General features: G+C 42.5%; 1 protein-coding gene across 2 annotated transcripts in view; it reads right to left on the bottom strand.

Annotated features, from left to right (window-relative positions):
• Nbas (NBAS subunit of NRZ tethering complex) overlaps positions 1-20756 on the bottom strand; it is a 319717-nt gene that overhangs the window by 103372 nt on the left and 195589 nt on the right. For both annotated transcript variants that reach the window (XM_057768127.1, XM_057768135.1), the window contains exons 39-40: positions 11128-11204; positions 10651-10788 (exon numbers count right to left, since the gene is read on the bottom strand). In XM_057768127.1, coding sequence (XP_057624110.1) covers positions 10651-10788; positions 11128-11204 — 215 coding nt within the window. The remainder of the gene's footprint in view (positions 1-10650; positions 10789-11127; positions 11205-20756) is intronic.

The following is a 20756-nucleotide window of genomic DNA, read 5'->3' as shown; positions in this document are numbered from 1 at the left end:
AGCAGCACATGAAAATATCCCACTGGGAAATTCCATTAGACTTGTATGCCAGAAAGATCACTCAGGTCCAAAAAAAAAAGTGACACTCCTTCTTTTGCAAAAAAGCCAGAGTGGCAGCATGCCCAAGTAATGAGCAGAAAAAGCTATGACAGGATGACTCCTATCCTAGAGTAACCTTGAGCAGGGCAGCACAGTCCTCTGAGCCGTTTTGAGCACAGCTGTTCCCTGCACAATGGAGCTGCTCACAAGGCCCAATGGAAGACAGGAGTGAAGGCATTTTAAAGCAGACACATGGCTACATGGTACACTTTATATTTCTACTGTGCACTGACAGCTCCGAAGAACAAGTCGCTCAGCTGACTATTGTTACAACCCTTCCTGACAGTCCCTGGAACAACTAGGAAGGCCTTTTACATAATTTTTTAAACATACTTTTACATAAAAAGGCAATTCTTTTATGCTTTGAATTCTATAGAGTAAAAATTTAAGACCAACTCACATACCTTGAGATAAAACACTACAGGATGTATGGCTGAACAATGACACTTCTGTGACTTTGGGGTTACTGCTTCCTGCCCAGAAAGCTCTTCCGATCAGTGGCTGCACAGTGATGCTAATGGTTTTGTGTTTACTCAACGATAACCTTTACCAACTGCCACCTTTCCTGACCCTTCTCAGTACTACACACACACACACACAAACACACACACACGTCTCTACTTTCCCATTACTTACCTTTATATTTTACTCTTGATATTATGTGGGAGTTTGAACATGTATTTGAACATGTGGCCCACCAATGGAGGCACTGTTGAAAGTTAGGGAACGTTTAGGAGGTACAGCCTTGTTGGAGGAAGTACATCACTGGGGCCGGCTCTGAGTTTTAGCCACATTCCACTTCTAGTTCACCCTCTGCTTTGTGTTTATGTGGAAGATGTGATCTCTCAGCTTCCTGCTCAGGCCTCCTACTGCTGTGTCTGCCCTGCCACCACAGACACTCCTGGAATCCTAAGCCAAAATAAACTCTTACATAAGTAGCTTTAGGTCATAGTGTTTTATCGAAGCCGCAAACAGTGACTAACACAGACCTGATTCCCCAGAAGAATGTAACTCCTAAGTGGGGTGCTCTATAAACTGTGCTCACTGCTGCTCCCTCCAGAACACTGCAGCACATGTGAGACTGAAAACACACGGCTCCAGCACCCAAGGTATACTATAGAAGTATAAGTTTTCAGCCATCTTCCCAAGAAACTATTATTACCCCTTCATATTACAGGGTCTGATCTAAGCACTGGGAAATCTACTATACACAACAGACCGTGCCTTTAAATACCTCATTATCTAATGAAAAACTCTCTAAAACATAGTATGCACACCATGAAGGGGCAGGCATGAGCTAAGTGTGTAAGCAATGCCCACTCAGACAGGGAAGATTCCAGGAAGGTGCTCCAGTGTGTAAGCAATGCCCGCACAGATAGGGAGGACTCCAGAAAAAAGCTCCAGTGTATAAGCAATGCCCACACAGACAGGGAGGACTCCAGGAAGGTGCTCCAGTGTGTAAGCAATGCCCACACAGACAGGGAGAACTCCAGGAAGGTGCTCCAGTGAGATGGTAAGCAATTCTGAGGAAGGATCAAATGAGGGCCAGATGGGAAAGTTTTCTGCACACTCAGTCACACCTCTCAGGATTGTGTATACTTAGAACTTGGAGCTTTCAGTATAGGGTGAGCAGAGCAATGACAACTTTAACCAGAATTTTCCTCCAAAGAATGCTTTAGAGATTTTTCTGAAAGTGAAACAGAAGGGGTCAAGATGCGGCTCTGGGATCAGGTCTCTGGCTGTCTCAGAGCTGTTATGTGGAGTATATACTGAATGTCTCTTTGGTGTGGCTCTGGGGCCAGGTCTATGGCTGTCTCAGAGCTGTTACGTGGAGTATATACTGAATGTCTCTTTGGTCCTCTTGTCTCTAACATTCAGTACTCTGATCAACACATCATGCAACTATCTTTTTAAAAAGTTTTACTTTCATATTTTTACAGTTTCACAAGTGTGTGCTTTGCATACCTACCCCTCTTCCCTCCTTACTGTTGAGGGAGCTGCGGGCTGCGTTCCTGCCACCCAGCTCCCAGTCACCTGGCTAGCTTATGCCCCAAAATAACAACACACAAACTGTATTCTTTTAAACACTGCCTGGCCCATTATATCTAGCCTTTTCTAGGCTAATTCTCACATATTAATTTAGCCCATTTCTAACAATCTACATAGCACCACTAGGTGCGCTTACTGGGAAAGATTCAGCATGTCTGACCTGGTGGCTGGCTGCATGGCGTCTGGCTCTGAGAGGAGCTGCCCTGCATCTGAGCTCACTTCCTCTTCCTCTCAGCATTCTGTTCTGTTTACTCCACCCACCTATGTTCTAACCTATGAAGCCAAGCAGTTTTTTTATTAATTAACCAACGACCTTCTTCCATCACCCTACCAACTATGTGAACACTTTCCCCTCCCCAAAATCTCTTACATGTATTGTGTTTTGTTTTGTGAGCCAAGGTTAAGCAGTGTCATTTGTGTGAGAGTGGTTTGGAGTTACAGGCTGAAGCATGGGGGGCTCAGCAGCATGCACACGACTAAAGACAGTGACTCTCTTCCAGACTCTACTGGTAAAACAACCGTCCAGAGGTGCACGGTAAGGGCTGCAAGATCTCTCCCTTTCCTGACTGACTGTTGATGGAGCTAGTCTTTTGTATGCCCAGTGCAGGTAACTATTGCTGCTGAGAATTAAAGGCTACAGAAGCTGTACTGGATCTAGGGAATGGTGTTTCATAGTCCGGCACACAGTCTTTCAGCTCCTACATACTGCAGCTCACATAGCGTGCTCTCTCTTCTCCCTGACTAATGATTTTTTTAATTTGTATATATGGATCTAAATATACAGGGATATGCAAATGACAATAGGTGCCTGCAGATGCCAGAAGATGTTGGATCCTGGGAGCTGGAGTTACAGGTGATGGTTAGCTATCTGACACCGGTGCTGGCAACCAAATCCAGGTACTCTGCAAAAGCAGGATATGCTCTTAATCCCTGGCCATCTTTGCAGCCACCTTGTGCATCTCTTAACAGATGGGGAGAACATTTGTAGATCAATGAGGTCAGGAATCTTCCTTTTACATCCCAATGGGAAGGCCAGAGTAAGAGGTGTTATAGGTAGCTAGTGGTAAGTGTGCTGAGGGCTTTGGCATTTTTTGAATTCAAGGAAAATACAGCAGAATATATTGTATATGGTGGAAGCTGGTATATAGATGGCTATAATGGTTAATGTTCATTGTCATTTTGATTGGATGTGAATGCTTAAGTTCTCAGGAGATTCGTAAACTGTACCTCTGAACGTATCTGTGTTTGCGGTAGGCATTAAGCGAGACACCTGCCCTGAATGTGGATGGTACTATGCCAAAGGTTAGAGGTCCGAGCTGAATAAAGTGGGGGAAAGAGGGAATCCTGCAGCAGGACCACAACCTCATTTCTCTGCTTCCCTGTGGTCTGGAGGAGGACAGCCTCTGCCACCTTGGTATTCTGATTGTTTCATACGCTAAACAATGGAATCAACCAACCATGGACTAAGATCTAAAAACTGAAAGCTAAGAGATGCCTTTAGCCTTGGGAAGACAGTTGGAATGTGGGACTTCAAATAATGTTAGACCTATTAAGACAATGGAGAGAGACTCCTGGTGTTGGACTGGATGTAGTCGACATTATACTATAGAAATTATCTCTTTGGGGGTCAGGGATGAAAAGCTGTGATCTAGGGAGATGTGTTTGGGTGTCACATTGATAAGAAATGGACTTGTATCCCCAAGGCTAGAAGAGAAGATGGAATAATGGGGAGCAGGAGAAACCCATAATCCTCTCTGCAACCTCTCCCAAGCACTACTACCATCAGGATGTGGGATGCCTCCTTCTAGCAGTGAGGCCAACCCAATATGAACTCAACCCTTGGAAATTACAAACAACAGCAGTAGAAATCTTCCCTCTTTTAAAAATATTTCTTTGGAGCAACGGACTGAGCTCTTAAGGTCCAAATGAGGAGCAGAAGGAGGGAGAACATGAGCAAGGAAGTCAGGACCACGAGGGGTGCACCCACCCACTGTGACAGTGGAACTGATCTATTGGGAGCTCACCAAGGCCAGCTGGACTGGGACTGAATAAGCATGGGATGAAACCGGAGTCTCTGAACATGGTGGACAATGAAGGCTGATGAGAAGCCAAGGACAATGGCACTAGGTTTCGATCCTAATACATGAACTGGCTTTGTGGGAGCCTAGCCTGTTTGGATGCTCACCTTCCTGTACCTAGATAGAAGTGGGAGGACCTTGGTCTTCCTACAGGGCAGGGAATTTGGACTGCTCTTCAGTATCGAGAGGGAGGGGGAATGGAGTGGGGGGAGGGGTAAAGGGGTGGGGAGAGGGGGAGGAGAGTGGGGGGAGGAGGCAATGTGTGGGAGGAGGGGGAGGGAAATGGGAAACAGGGAGGAGGCAGAAATTTTAATTAAAAAAGAGTAAAATAAAAAAAATGTTTCTCTTGGGTGACTGCAACCTTAACCAAAAGCTGATGAACACAATGAATGAGTGAAATGGGAAAGAGGCCCCATTCACAGCACCTGCGCTGCATGCCAATGACATCCACAACACAGTCAACTGTGCTTCAAGAGTCAACCCACCTTCTGGGAAAATAGTCACGTTTACAACAAGGTACAATGCATTTGGCAAAGTAAAGCATCACTGTGCTTCAACAAATTGGTGTCTTAAAGCAAATTACTTGTTCCTTTTGGGTATAATAAAGTACTAATGAAAACAAGCAAAAAATAAACTCACTACAAATCCCCACTTAGCCCGCACTTAATCTCTATGATAAGACACCTGCTCTGGTTTGAATGAGAATGGCCCCCAGAGAGTCCCATGTTTGGGAACTGTTTGGGAAGGAGTAGCAGGAGTGGCACTGTTGTAGAGGTGTGTCACTCAGGATGGCCTCTGAGCTTTCAAAAGACTACAACCCCAAGGTCCAAACCAGGAGCAGAAGGAGAGAGAGCACGAGCAAGGAACTCAGGGCCATGAGGGGTGCACCCACACACTGAGACAATGGGAATGTTCTTTCGGGAACTCACCAAGGCCAGCTGGCCTGGGTCTGAAAAAGCATGGTATAAAACCGGACTCGCTGAACATAGTGGACAATGAGGACTGCTGAGAAGTCAAGAACAATGGCATTGGGTTTTGATCCTACTGCCCATACTGGCTTTGTGGGAGCCTAGGCTGTTTGGATGTTCACCTTAATAGACCTGGAAGGAGGTGGGAGGTCCTTGGACTCCCCACAGGGCAGGGAACCCTGACTGCTCTTAGGGCTGATGAGAGAGGGGGAGTTGATTGGGGGACGGGGAGGGATATGGGAGGCAGTGGCGGGGAAGAGACAGAAATCTTTAATAAATAAATAAATAAATAAATAAATAAATAAATAAATAAATAAATAAAATACACTGTACCAATGTATGGAATTATCAGATTAAATTCTCTAAACAAAACAAAACAAACAAACAAAAAAAAGATCAGGACTATAGTCTTTCGGGACCAGATGCCCAATTAAATGCTTTCTTTTCTAAGTTGCCTTGGTCATGGAATTTTGTCACAGCAGTAGAAAGGAAACTAATAGAACATCTCACTAAAGAATCTCGAGTGAGAAAAGCTTTGCGTTGGCATATACTTTCAAAGAATCTGGTTCACCACAGCAGGGAGAAAGCATGCTGGAATTGCTCTATGCATGGAAGTGGTGGCTTGCCATTTGGTTTGTTCACATCTTGAAAGATCAGAAAACATGGACCTTGGAACAAAAGGAGAAGTAGATATTGCCTCCAGGCTTTGACTAGTTAGCCATTTCTGCTACATAGGTTAGTTCCAAAGATTCCATAGCCTTCAGAATCAGTGTCATTGGCTGGAAGCAAAGTGTCAGACCTGTTGAGGTATGTGCTATTGAGGTCATTATACGCCTTACATATAACTATGTCATTCACTCAATCTATACCATGACCCATTGATATGCATTTATTTCAATTTTTTATAGTGTTGAGCATTGAACCCAGGGACTTGAACATGCTTTACTACTGCTACATCCGGATGCCACTTCTTATTTCATACAGAAATATCTGAGACTTTAAAACAAAATGACTAGAGTAACTTGATGTGAAATTAGCACCTATAACTGTAGAAAACAGCAGTGACAACCGAGAAAAAGGTACAGTCCCTGAACAAATGCCTCACGCTTAGTGGGGTAAGAACACAGTGCTTGCTTAGCCAAACGCTACTAAGGTATTAAACAGACCTAGGAACAATGCACACCCAACAGTGGCCAGGTCCTAGGAAGATAACCCTGTACCATGACAGACTGGTACACCCACTCATCTTTTAAATAAAAACTGAAAGATGAGAGCAACTCTTCTCACATGTAGGATGCCACATGCTTTAAGGGACTAGTGTATTTAGAATGGTTATGAAAGGTAAAATTTTGATAAACCTGTGAAATTTGAAATTATTTCTTCATAGTCTGTCTTGGCCAGAGGAGGAGAATCTTGCTTCAGTAGACATTAGGTGTGTACATACTGTGGCTGTGAAAGTCTGATCTATTTAACTATGCATTGAAGTTCTCTTAAAACGATACAAATCAAATAATAGATCATGTCCTAATGCTGATCCTTACATGTGCTTCACACAAGTAAACTACAGGATTTCCAAGTAGTGACGGCCACACTTTTGGTCGACAACAGGAGTGTAGCTAGTCCTGTCACGCAGAACTTAGCAATGAGGAGCATCTGGAGCTTGTGGCAAATGTAGACAGGATTACATCTGTACACTTGGTGCCTCCTCACCTTGGGATCACAAAGAAAGGTACAGTATCATTCACGGATCACACCGTTCACTGTGATGGTGACTGCTAGCTTACAACACAGAATCTAGAATCATCTGGGAGGTGGACCTCTGGACATCCCTAAGGGGGATTACCTTGACTGTGTCACCTGAGATGGGAAGACTCACCACCATAGATCACATTTCCCAGGGCTGTGATCCTGGACTTATAAACAAAGGGGACTAAACAGCATGTATGCACCAACTATGGACAGAATGTGAGCAGCTGCTTCAAGCTCCTGCTGCCCACGTCCACCATGATGTGTCCACAGCACCTTGAGCTGTGAAGTAAAGGTAAACCTTCTATCCTGTAACATGTGTCAGTATTTATCACAAGAATAGGAAAAGAAACGAAGGTGTCTACTATGCTAATTTAGAGACTCAGTCTCCTTGGGAAATGGGAAGTAAAAAACCAATTCTGCCTTTTAGTCTCTCCTAAGAGCTTAGTAAAATCACCTTTGAAGAAAGTGAGATAAGATAAAGATTTACCATTGGTATTAGACAATCCTCTCTTTATGCTATCTGGAAGCAGCTATGTATCACAGAAAAGGATAGAACTTGATGGAGGAAGGTCATTGGTTAATTAAAAAAGAAATTGGTTGGCCCTCATAGGTTAGAACATAGGTGGGTGGAGTAAACAGAACAGAATGCTGGGAGGAAGAGGAAGTGAGCTCAGATGCAGGGCAGCTCCTCTCAGAGGCAGACACGATGAAGCAAGCCGCCAGGTCAGACATGCTGAATCTTTCCCGGTAAGACTGGTGCTACACAGATTATTAGAGATGGGTTGATGGGGATATGAGAATTAGCCAGTAAGGGCTAGAGCTAATGGGGCAAGCAGTGTTTAAAAGAATACAGTTTGTGTGTTGTTATTTTGGGGCATAAGCTAGCCAGGCGACCAGGAGCTGGGGCGGCAGGAACACAGCCCGCAGCTCCTACTACAGAATGGCGTCCGAAGTGGTAGCAGCAATTTCTTGGGTCTGCTCTGCTTGCTAGAGGCAAGCAAGCACTCTCATCTAAGAGAGGCTTCCTGACTCAGATTTAGCTGCAAAACCCTGCAGCTCATTAAGAAGCCCTGCCACAAAACACTTAAATGGTATTGATAAAAGCTGACTGAATGCTTGTTTGTTTTCAGCCGTAGCAGAAAAAAAAGTTGTGCTGTTTTAAAATGCTGGCTTTCTGGGCCATCCTGCCAGGGCAAACTCTGACTCAGGCAGGCAGTCTGAACGAGTGTGGTCTGTGAGCAGAATGCTGCAGCTTACTTGCTGGCAGGGACTTTGAAACGAGTTGTGGCAATAAAAATGGTTCCAGCAATACCTCAGCCATGAGGCTGGAAAGCTAAGGGCTGAATCCAGCCGCCAAAGCCACGGCTTTAATCCTACCTATATTGCTTGGTAAATTAAAGACTCATGTGGTCAGAAAAAGAGAGATATACAGTAAAGAGAGATTCAAAGACAAAGAAAACCTTTAAATGATTTACAGTGTGTTTAAAAATATATGCAGGCTAAAAGAAAGTTCTTAAAAGTAAAAAAGGAAGAAAGAAAGTAGTTGGGTGTGATAGTACACACCTTTAATCCCAACACTTGGGAGGCAGAGGGAGATTGACCTCTGTGACTTCAAGGTGTGGTAGCACACGCCTTTAATCCCAGTGCCTAAAAGGCAGAGACAAACAGATCTCTGTGAGTTCAAGGTGTAGTAGCACACACCTTTAATCCCAATGCCTGGGAGGCAGAGACAGGTGGATCTCTGAGAGGTCAAGGACAGCCTGGTCTACAGAGTTATTCCAGGTCAAAGATACAGAGAACCTGTCTCAAAAGCAAAAAATAAAAGTAAAAATAAACAAAATAGAGGTTAAAATAAAGTGCACAAAGATGGAAAATACACAGAGAATTTTGATACTGTATGCTATTATGCTCTGTTTGACTTGTTTGAATGCTGAGGAAGGAGCAACAGCTGCTAAAAGATATTTGTTTATAAATGCTACTAAACTAATCCAACATAGATATTTTGAAAATACCTTGACTTCAGAATTTGGATCTATGGATATGATACTTTGAAAAAGAGATTCTTCTTTTGTTTTCACAGAGAATGAGACTCTATGGATTGCTTCTTTGATCCCAATATGGTATGACAGACCACGCCCTCCTGAAGGGTTGCTGTGAACACCCTTAAAAAATTGCTTCGCTCAACTGCCAACTGAGATGAAACTAGCAGACAGGTTATCCCATAAAAGACCTGAATAACAGCGCCCCTATTCAGCAGGAAGCAGTTTGGAGAGAAAAAACTGCGCCCATGTTCCCAAATATTGTTTATAAATGTTCTTTTACATTTAAAGAGGGAGATGATATAGATGTAATTTGCATTGATATGAATCTTGGTTTATTGATATAAATTTAAGGTCAATCTTGTTATATGTATATGTATTTCTGATATTGATTAAGGTATTGTGATTGTGTAGTTCATGTAAAAATGTAATGTATATAGGTTGTTAATGGATAATCATCTATAATAGTCAAGTTTGTAGTCATGTTATATTTTCTAGATGTACATAGATATATTTTAGATAGACATTCTTCATATCTTTCAAAGACTACGGAATATGCTATTTAATGTTTTAATAACTTAGGACTTTTCATGACAATGAGATACTCAAGAAGATGGGCATTGAAGAGGATCCTTATGGAGTTTGATAGTCATTTGGGCAAGAAACTGCTCTTGCCTGGACTGTTGCATAAACTGGACACAAAGAACCCGCAGAGAGAGGACTGCTGAACTTGCCTAAAGGTGAGATGATCTTTCGGGGTTCCTGATTCATGAAAGAGTCTGCGAGACATTCTGCAGGACACAGCAGATAGTGACTGAACTGCCTTTGAATTTTCCTGCTTCATGGAAATGTCTGCTGGATACCACGGGCCTGTAGGCCGAAGATGGATGCCCCAACGGTACAGAGAAACTTTGGGTGACTGTCCAGGCAGCGAGATGTCTCTGTCATTTCTAGAGTTTGGAAGTTGCTTATTTCTTATTTGCTTAGGTAATATTGTATCTTTCTGGAGTCTTTGATGAAGTTGAAGAATAGTTAGTTATAGTTATAGTTTTGCTTAGTTATGATAAAGATAAAATAGATGTAATATTGTAATTTTTACTTGATAACTGTTTTGTTATATGTAATTTTGCTATGTTAAAGTTAAAGCCTTCCTTTTTTTTTTTGTTTAAACAGAAAAAGGGGAAATGATGGAGGAAGGTCATTGGTTAATTAAAAAAGAAACTGCTTGGCCCTCATAGGTTAGAACATAGGTGGGTGGAGTAAACAGAACAGAATGCTGGGAGGAAGAGGAAGTGAGCTCAGATGCAGGGCAGCTCCTCTCAGAGGCAGACACGATGAAGCAAGCCGCCAGGTCAGACATGCTGAATCTTTCCCCGTAAGACTAGTGCTACACAGATTATTAGAGATGGGTTGATCGGGATATGAGAATTAGCCAGTAAGGGCTAGAGCTAATGGGGCAAGCAGTGTTTAAAAGAATACAGTTTGTGTGTTGTTATTTTGGGGCATAAGCTAGCCAGGCGACCAGGAGCTGGGGCGGCAGGAACACAGCCCGCAGCTCCTACTACAAGAACTGTTTGTGGGAAACCATTGTATACAAAAGCTTATTTTGACTATTTCAGAAAGGCTATACTTCAACTCACTAGTAGAGTAGAAACCATAAGGACTCACCCTGTAAAGAGGATGGCACTTGTCCCTGAAACATGGAACCAATCGGGCATAGATCTGTAGGCTGTAGTAGTACGCTGCCAGCTGGAGAGACAATGCCGAGTGAGCTTGCTTCTCAAAACACTTGTTAGCATCTAACACCTAGGAAGAAGTGGTGGAGAATCAACTCAGAAGTTATCACGCACTGATTACCCTAGGATTATAATACAAACTTCCTATCATATCAGCTTGAATCCATCTAGTAACAGGTAGTAGGAAAGTTCAGAAATAAAGTAGACCTCACTATATAAAAGCAGATTGAAAGACAAACTGAACATTGAATTAGCATTATACAGTTTGGTCTCTGGATACTGACTGAGCCCTGGTACCTAGACATTATCAGGAAAGGAAGACATATACCATACACAGTTTCACTGACAATGATTCCCAAGATAGGCTTTTTTTATTTTTTTAAGTTTTCTGTTGCTAAGGTGAGCTTACCTGTGGTAAGGCAAGAAGATAAGCAAGAGCCAGTGTCATGTCATGCGGCAAAGCATCGCTTGCTAGCTGCAAAAGAACTGAATATAGAGGGAATAAACACAAAAACTGCATTACTCAGGGTGGAACTTGCGATTGTTATTTTGCTAAAAAGCCATGCTGTAAAATTCCCACTGAATATTTATGTTTGTACGCATGGACCTGCGCTGCTCTCTGCTGCAGTCAGCGAACAGATGCTCGCCTGGTACAGTGCTGAGAATGAGCCATGAGTGCTCAGTGCCAACGGAAACATCTACAGCATCACCCCCACCTGCCAGGTGCAGGGACCACAGAGGAAGAGGAGGCAGACAGAAGAGGGGAGGAGTCCTGGGAAACACTGCCTTCTGCAGCTGAGAGCAACTGGGGAGGGGGAATCGCTCTTTTTTGAGAATGTGGCCACCAGGAGGACTTCCCATGTACAAAGCGGTAAGACTAATTGGACTTAATGGAATACAGAAAAAAATAAAAAGGGGGACATGGAACTGGAAGGGGGGGCCTGTGTGGAAAACTGGAGGAAAATGGGTGGTAAATATGGTTATTGTATACATGTATGATATTCTTGAGAATAAAAAAAATTCTTTAAAATTACCTTACATTGCTTTAGAATCCACATGGCACTTAGTCAAAAGTGTCATGCTTTTAGCCTTGTATGATTTCAACAAAAAAACAGCTTAAGACGATTTACCTGCTCATGAAACTTTACTTGACACTGACTTAACACAGATCACATCAAACTATGTTAAACAGACTAACTACGTTCATCTCTCTGTAACTGGGAAAATCTAGAGTGTGTGTTACTAACACTTGAGATAACCCTGACAGAGCAGGTCTTGTAAAGTTCAAGCATAAAGACATCCATGATGGGTCCTCAGAACACAGCCTTTTCAAAGACTAGGATCTTGCTGCAAAACCCTCTGTATCCAGAACAGCTAACTGCGGTGATTACATGAATGCCATAAGACCAGAACAGTGGGACAGCTTAATAAGGGGCTGCAGAGATGGTTCAATAGTTAATGTACGGCTGTTCTTCCATAGAACCCAGTTTCAATTCCCAAAACCTATATGACAACTCACAATTACCCATAATGCCAATTCCATGGGATCCAAGGCCCTCTTCTGGCCTCTGTGAGCACAGACATACATGCACTTATGCAAAACACCCATACACATAAAAAAAATTTAAAAATAAAAAACCACATAGCTTTGTAATTTAGGAAAAGTCCCTAGATTATGAACAAAATGACAGCAATTTTGTTCTTTACAAGAACAACACTCCTCATTGTTCACAAAAAGAAAAGCAGCCATTTGCTTTACTCATGCATTAAAGTTCTCTAACCATTAACAGTTTTTCCACAAGAATTATTACAAGCAACAACCTGCTTAATGTCATAACTTTAAGAGACCAGTACATTGCCAATCAGTTCTGGGTTTAAACACGATTTATTTTATAAGGATGCATTTTATTTATTTGTGGCCTTAGTCAAATTCCTTGCAATCATGTATGCTCACAGTGTGAATTCACTGTTTAAAAAACACATAATAGTCTCAAATGCCATCATAGAGATATCTGCACCTCATGTTTATTCCTGCATTATCCACTATAGCAATGAACTGGAATCAACCTAGATGTCCATCAACAGATGATTGGGGAAAGTTTTATATATATGTGTGTATGTATACCAAATTATATATAGATATACATCAAATTGATAGCTGAATAGCATTTTATCAATGAAATCACAAAATATACAGGAAAATGAACAGACTTAGAACGTATAATATTAAACATGGAGCCGGGCGGTGGTGGCGCGCGCCTTTAATCCCAGCACTTGGGAGGCAGAGGGAGGCGGATCTCTGTGAGTTCGAGACCAGCCTGGTCTACAAGAGCTAGTTCCAGGACAGGCTCCAAAACCACAGAGAAACCCTGTCTCGAAAAACCAAAAAAAAAAAAAAAAAAATATTAAACACGGTCAGAAAATCTTAGGAAAATCTACATGTTTTCTTTCATTTGTAAAATCTAGACAATAATATATGCATATATATACATATGTAGCAGACAGGCTCTTAGGAGAGGAGGATGGGCAGGGTGCAGCAATGAGCGTGAGCTCTAAGGGAAGATGCGCAGTTACTCTGGCTGGCTCTCACTGCTATAAATTTCTCCTCTCTTGTGCTGGGGCAGTGCATACAAATATACTCCACAGAGCAAGTGAAAAGGCTCATGTGTGGCTCGGCAGCTTCCATGAGGAATGGCTACTGTAACTGGATAGAAGCTCACGGAATTGTAGTTTTTGAACCTTGCTAATTTCAGTGTGTATGTGTATGTTTGCTTGAAAATTCTCAGTAGAGAATTTTTAAAACACATCTTAAAATGAAAGAGAACACTGTATGAACAGCCCAAAGGAAACAGAATTTGATTCTGGAAATGCATTGCAGGATTCCCACAGGAAACTTGCCTTACGTGGACAAATATTTAAGTTATTAGTGTAATCTGAGCTTAGCTGATGGCAGGAAGAAGTAGGAAGAGGCCACAAGTGTCAAAGGTTGCCACTTCAAATTCAAATTTTCCTGTGGTGAGTCATAGGAGAAAACACTGTGCTTTCTCTGGTCTGCCCCTTTTCAGAGTGTTCCATTTCTGTAAAGAAAAGATGTATCCCTAATGTTTTTCCAGGCCTTAGGAACCATGTTCAGGCCTCCAAAGAAATCATAAATTCTTCCTTTCAAAACCCACTTCCAAATTTATCCCTTCACTCAGTATTAAGGGAAATCTCTAAGCAGACATTCTCAAAGACAAGAAGCAAATTCCTTTTCATTCAGGAATGAATGGGTGAGGACAAGAGCAAGTCTCTATACAAATAATTTTAAAGTACAACATAAAAAGCCTGAATCCGATTTTACCAACAATTATAGAAGCAAAACAGAAGCCCAAGGTGACGATGTGTCCCTGAAGACTTCAAGCCTAAGGATGAACTACAGCACAAGCTTTATGTTTCACACACTGAAAATATCAGAAGAAAGTATACAAAGTATAGGTTGCAGAAGATTCGGGACTACTTAAGAAAACTTTAACTGCATATTACAGAAACTGCACACACAATGGTCAGCAATGGACTTCATTTCCCAGGTATCTTGGGGAGCTGCAGTTCTGACCAATGTCTATCTCACATTGTCTATAATTCAGTGGAGTCTACCAGTTCTCTGGAAACCTCCTTTTAAGGAAATTCCAGTGTTTCACACTCTGAGACTTGTTCCCTATTAATTTTATTTCTTGAAGTCTTCAAATGTGACCTTTAATTGAAACCTGACCTAGTTTATTTCCAATTCTGCTCCAATTTTCTTCAGATTATCTCACTCCTTTATCTGAATCCACTCATCTCTTCCCAAGGATCCCTCAGGTGCGTCAGTCTCACAGGTTGTGGCTTTGCTCCAGCTAGCTAGAGCCTGGTTAGAGCCAAGCTCAGTCCCACCTGGGAAATTAAGCCCCGTTACTGACAGTCTTGTCATCACATCTTTATTGGAGCATCAATTCAACTTTTCCTTGATTTACTGTACAGTTCCTGGTTTCCAAAAACCAAAGCACCACTAGGGATTAAAGTTTGTTTCCACAGGGGGTGTAACTAGGCATATGCTTACAATGTGGAAGATGCTCCCGAGCAAACAAATAAGGAATCATAAGAGTAATGCTGGCTGTTAGAATAAACAGCCTCCAGCAAACAATTTAAAAATGGGAAAGTCTTCATCTATATTAGAAATTCCAGAAAAATTATTCTAAAAAAGGTACACTATGTCCCAAACTGTTAATAACATCTCTGAACTTAAGTAATATACATACACAGTTTATACCAAATAACAATAGAACAATAAATGGGCAATTCTCATTCGCTATGAGTATTAACAAAAATGCCACTTGAAGCTTTTCCTAAGGGTCATCATTGCCCTTGCTGTGAAAGCCATCACTGTGGACACAAATGTTTGCTACAACACACCACCACCCGCACAGACACCGGACACACAACTATGCTGATTATACAACACAACACCACCCGCACAGACACCAGACACACAACTATGCTGATTACACTATCTTCTATCTTTATATTGCTTTGACATTATGGAATCCTTGCTAATCCCAGAGAGGCCATCTTCCCAGAGCTAGCTGATGCTGGAGATAGTGAGTAGCCTGTGAGCCTAGATTTGACATGTGAAACAAACCCAGACTCAAAACTCTGCACCAGTTTCTCTTACTTGGTTGTTATATACTGTCCCATAATTATCTATCTTAATCACTCCAGGGCCCGGTCTAGACAATTAGAATCTAAACTGATAGCCTTGGGCTATTCATTCTACTCAAAGTTAACCTTGCGCATGCTCCCCTCTCCTCTTATGAGAACATCAATAACGACCTTTACACATGCCTTCCCTGATCCCTCTAGCCATTGCTGCCTACCAGCTGCTTTTACCCATGTTTTAGGGTCTGTATCAACTACCTCCCTTCATGACAATTATTTTCATACCTATGTGTCTACACACTTAAGGAAACCTAAAATCCCTGCTGTAGCCTGGAATAACTAGGGCAAAAATCTAGAACTACACAGTGAAGCTCAGACAAGTGATAAATGAAGAAGAGCACCATCTCTAGAATTAGACAGCACTGGAAAAATGACCACGTCCTCCTGATCTGAGCTGCAGCGCAGAGAATGTTTCAGACTCCAGAAGGCTCTGCTGGACATGGCGCAGGACACCCTCACCAGCAGTACACTCTGGGAGCAGCCAGTAACCGCAGACACGAATGAATGTGCTACAAAGCATTTCAGACTCTCAACTTCAGGGGATAAACAGACAGTAATAGCCTCATGTCTGCTTAGTTCAGGCTTAGAAACAAGTTACCAAAAGTCCTTTTGGCTTTCAAGGCATCTTGGATTTGGGGTCTGAGAATATTGGCCTCTTAAGCGAAGAGTATGTGAAACAAGGCAGGGAAAGTGCAGAGCAGTCTCTAGCAGGCAGGAGCCCACTTCCTCCATCAGTGCCTGGCTTGAAGTGCTGTTTTTCAGTTAGGACTTATTTTAATTTTCCTCCAAATAATGATTGAATGGTAAGTCTTTCCTATAACAGGTAGGTACCACAGGTAAAAGAGGCAATTGCTTCCATTTTATATAAATCACAATTCTTAATAAATTAGTAACTGCATTTAAGCAGGAAGACCAATTTCACTCTGAAGGAACTGTATACTCTAACAGCCACCCCTGATTAATGGGGTGTGTCAACCCACAGCTGCTTGCTGTTGCCTACCACTCCTATGCAGCACTCCACAGCAGTTGTACCAGTCGCCCCTCATCTTCTCTGTAGAAGATGGCAGGGCTTTCCATGCATCTGCAAAGGACACCTCAGAGTCCCAGTAAGTCCTTCCTTTCCTATGTGCTGTGCCATCAGCCAACACACATGTGATGGCTGGGGGAAAACATCCTTCCTTTGGCAACTAGCCATGCTAACACCTCAGCTGTGTTTTCATTGCTCATCTTAAATGAGTGGTCCAGAGCATGGTATTCACTGCCTTCATGTCCACTTCCTGAGTTCTGCATCCCTGCATCCCAATTGATATGAGACCACAGGCTGTGAAACCTAATTTTCTTCCTTTTCCTTTACGTTTTTCAGCTCTCACTGTGGTACTGCACAAGGTTAGATGATTCTGTCTGTAGGCTCTAACAGCATGACTTTTCCCCACCTGTCCCCAAATGGTCCTCTCCTCTACTTCTTCTCCCCTAGATGGTGGACGAGGTTGCTGTCATATCTTTATCTTAGTCCCACTTTACATTTATCCTGTGGATAAACCCCCAGAATCTTGATGTCAATGGACACTCTGGTCTATTTCCCTTCTCCTTTAACCCATCCCAGAAGACTTGACATTGCTAAGTATCTGTTGATGATGGCACAAACATTCTGCCCCAACTTCTTCCTCTTTACACAATGACTTCAATATTTCTGAAACCTTTCACTCATCCCTGTAAACCAGACTTAAAATTCAAGAGGCATGTAGGACCCCAGTCTCTTCTTTGCTCCCTGCTCTGCAGGAAGTAATCAAAACTCCTGATGGGTCACCACTAAAGGGCTTTCACACACACCTTTCATTCCATGCTGCAATATCCGGATTCAAGTTTTTTGTCCTTTAAAAGAATGACTCTTAACAACCTTCCGACTCTCTACCTGGCACCTTCGGTCCTCCTCTTTCCATGTCCTCTTCACACAGTAGGACTATTGCAGTGTCAGCACCTTCAGTCCTCCTCCTTCCATGTCCTCTTCACACAGTAGGACTATTGCAGTGTCAGCACCTTCAGTCCTCCTCCTTCCATGTCCTCTTCACACAGTAGGACTATTGTAGTTAGCACCTTCAGTCCTCCTCCTTCCATGTCCTCTTCACACAGTAGGACTACTGTAGTGTCAGCACCTTCAGTCCTCCTCCTTCCATGTCCTCTTCACACAGTAGGACTATTGTAGTTAGCACCTTCAGTCCTCCTCCTTCCATGTCCTCTTCACACAGTAGGACTACTGTAGTGTCAGCACCTTCAGTCCTCCTCCTTCCATGTCCTCTTCACACAGTAGGACTATTGTAGTTAGCACCTTCAGTCCTCCTCCTTCCATGTCCTCTTCACACAGTAGGACTATTGTAGTTAGCACCTTCAGTCCTCCTCCTTCCATGTCCTCTTCACACAGTAGGACTATTGTAGTTAGCACCTTCAGTCCTCCTCCTTCCATGTCCTCTTCACAAAGTAGGACTACTGTAGTGTCAGCACCTTCAGTCCTCCTCCTTCCATGTCCTCTTCACACAGTAGGACTATTGTAGTTAGCACCTTCGGTCCTCCTCCTTCCGTGTCCCCTTCACACAGTAGGACTATTGCAGTGTCAGCACCTTCAGTCCTCCTCCTTCCATGTCCTCTTCACACAGTAGGACTATTGTAGTTAGCACCTTCAGTCCTCCTCCTTCCATGTCCTCTTCACACAGTAGGACTACTGTAGTGTCAGCACCTTCAGTCCTCCTCCTTCCATGTCCTCTTCACACAGTAGGACTATTGTAGTTAGCACCTTCAGTCTTCTTCCTTCCATGTCCTCTTCACACAGTAAGACTACTGTAGTGTTAACCAAGCCAGTATAACTGGCCCTCTCCATATAAAAAAATAACAAACCTTTTCCAGATCTACCCTTTGTTTAAACAATTAAAGTTAAAATTTCTTATCTGGGCTGACTGTGTGGTGACTTTTATTTGTGGTTTCAAATGCCACTCTCACATACACCAGATAAATCAACCTGACATTCACAGGTGGCCTTTGCTCATGGTATTCCTGCAGGTAACAAGAGGCACTGACTAAACTGCCTATCATTTATAAAATATCTGCTCTGATGGGATACATATAGAACTGATACTTTGAATGAATTAGTTTCTCCCAACACACACACACACACACACACACACACACACACAAAACCCCTCTGAATAATGCTATCTCAAACCTTATGAACATAGGCCCAAATTTAAAAACCAGTTATGTGTACAGATAGGAAACAGGAAAGCCAAGTAAGACAGTTACTATCAGTACAAACCCGGTTGTTGATACCCCATGCTATTACAAGCAATGAACCAGCCCTATCTGTTTGTTAGTGTGTGTTGCTAAGAATCACAGGACAAATTACTATAGGGAGCATTAGGGGATGGAAGTACACACAACTATAATTTTCATGGCTGTTAGTAAATGGCCATAAGTGGCCTGTGTTTCTCACGTCTCCACTTCAGCCCTTGCTCTCTGCAGTACCAATGCTAGGATGGCTTCAGAGCTGGCCAGTTCGCTCACACTTGAACATCCTGACCCATCGTACTAGGCTTTTTAACATCTATTTCATCTGCCCAAGATAAAGAAAACATGTCCAAAATACTGTGCACAAGGTAAGTCTTCACTCATGGAATGACCTCCTGAAATTAACCCTAATAAAAGGCCCTTGAGATTTCCATTCCTTTCTGGAGAACCATGATTTTAAGAACTGACTACACTGACAATGCAAAAGTCTCTGCGGTTGGGTTCTCCTTGTCAAACCACTCTATAAAAGAAAATCCAATATAAAGGTTGAACAACATACCAAGAAGACAAGGTAGGACAGAACAAGGAAGTGAGGGGTGCACCATAAGGGAAAGGCACCCCTCACCCCACACACTGGCTTGCATTTATCAACAAACATGAAGAACTGAAACACAGCCAAAAAAATCAAAATGGTTGCAAAGGCTACCTATGGGTGAGACTCTGAGAGCTGTGTCTGAGAGTTGAAACATCTAATGAGTGGTGCCCAAGGCTAGAATATAGGGTGTATCCAATACGGAGGATATGCCAAATGTGGTGCTGGTCAGAATCTGCCAGATTGAAGAACTAAAGGACAGGAACGCACCACATTTAAACACTAAGAGAGGTCTGACATTTTCTTATTAAATGAAACAAATGTATAATCTCTAATCCAGCACTTCCAAATTAAAACCTGCTTAACTGAAACAAAATTATGGCTTCATGATGTGGGAGTCCCTTTTTTGTGTTGTGATTAGCATTAATAAAGAAACTGCCTTGGCCTGTTGATAGGGCAGAACTTAGGTAGACAGGGAAGACAGGACTGAATGCAGGGAGGAAGAAGGGCAGAGTCAAAGACACCATGGATCTGCCACCAGAGTAAGACATTCTTCTGAGACTTAGCCGGTAAGCCACTGCCACATGGCGATACATAGATTAATAGAAATGGGTTAAACTAAGATGTAAGAGTTAGCCAATAAGAAGTTAGAGCTAATAGGCCAAGCACTGTTTTAATTAATATAGTTTCTGTGTGATTATTTTGCCTCTGGGTGGTTGGAATGAACAAGCAGCCCATTCCCTCCAAAAATTGGTGGTCCAACGTGTGGTAGCTAAATGCACATAAAACCTGAGAAAACTTGGAAAGGAATTCTAGAAAAAAATACAAAATTTAACACAGCTTTTTGCTGTTTGCCGGTGGCTTGCTGCAGCTCCTTTAGGAGAGATTTTCCAGACTCAGCAGCAGGAGCAGATAAAAAGACATGCCATTTTGAAATGCAGACTTTCTAGGCTATGCTGCCAGCATGTTCTCTAGCTCTTTTTGGAGACAGAGCATTTGAGTGGGGTTTGTGAGCAGACTGCTACAGCTCGCTTGATGGTGGCATGGACCATCTGTGTGCCTAGAAGTGGGGCGGTGCACATGGCTCAGAGGCGTGAGCAGCTCCACCATGCTGGACTGGGCGAGGCAAGCAGGCACTGCCATATTACCCTGAGAAATGATGCAGCTTAAGTTTTAAGAGGCACTTAGCATTGTAAGAGGGTTCCTGGACAGTAAAGAATTACAGATTCACAATAGGACAGATTCAGACATAAACGACCTCTAAATGGATAAATGCACATAGGCTTGGGAGAGAGAAGAAAGAGTATAGAGTCATAAAATACAGTTAATGTTTTTTTTTTTTAAAAAGTAAAGTCTTTAAAGAGACAGAGTACAGATAGTTATAGATTAAAAGGAGTAAAGAAAATGAAGCCACATAAAGGTGGAAATTTCACAGAGAG

This window comes from Chionomys nivalis, chromosome 1, assembly GCF_950005125.1.
Source record: "Chionomys nivalis chromosome 1, mChiNiv1.1, whole genome shotgun sequence".
In the NCBI taxonomy this organism is placed as follows: domain Eukaryota; kingdom Metazoa; phylum Chordata; class Mammalia; order Rodentia; family Cricetidae; genus Chionomys; species Chionomys nivalis.
The sequence above is the reverse complement of the archived record's forward strand: the minus strand, read 5'-3'. Positions and strand labels throughout refer to the sequence as shown.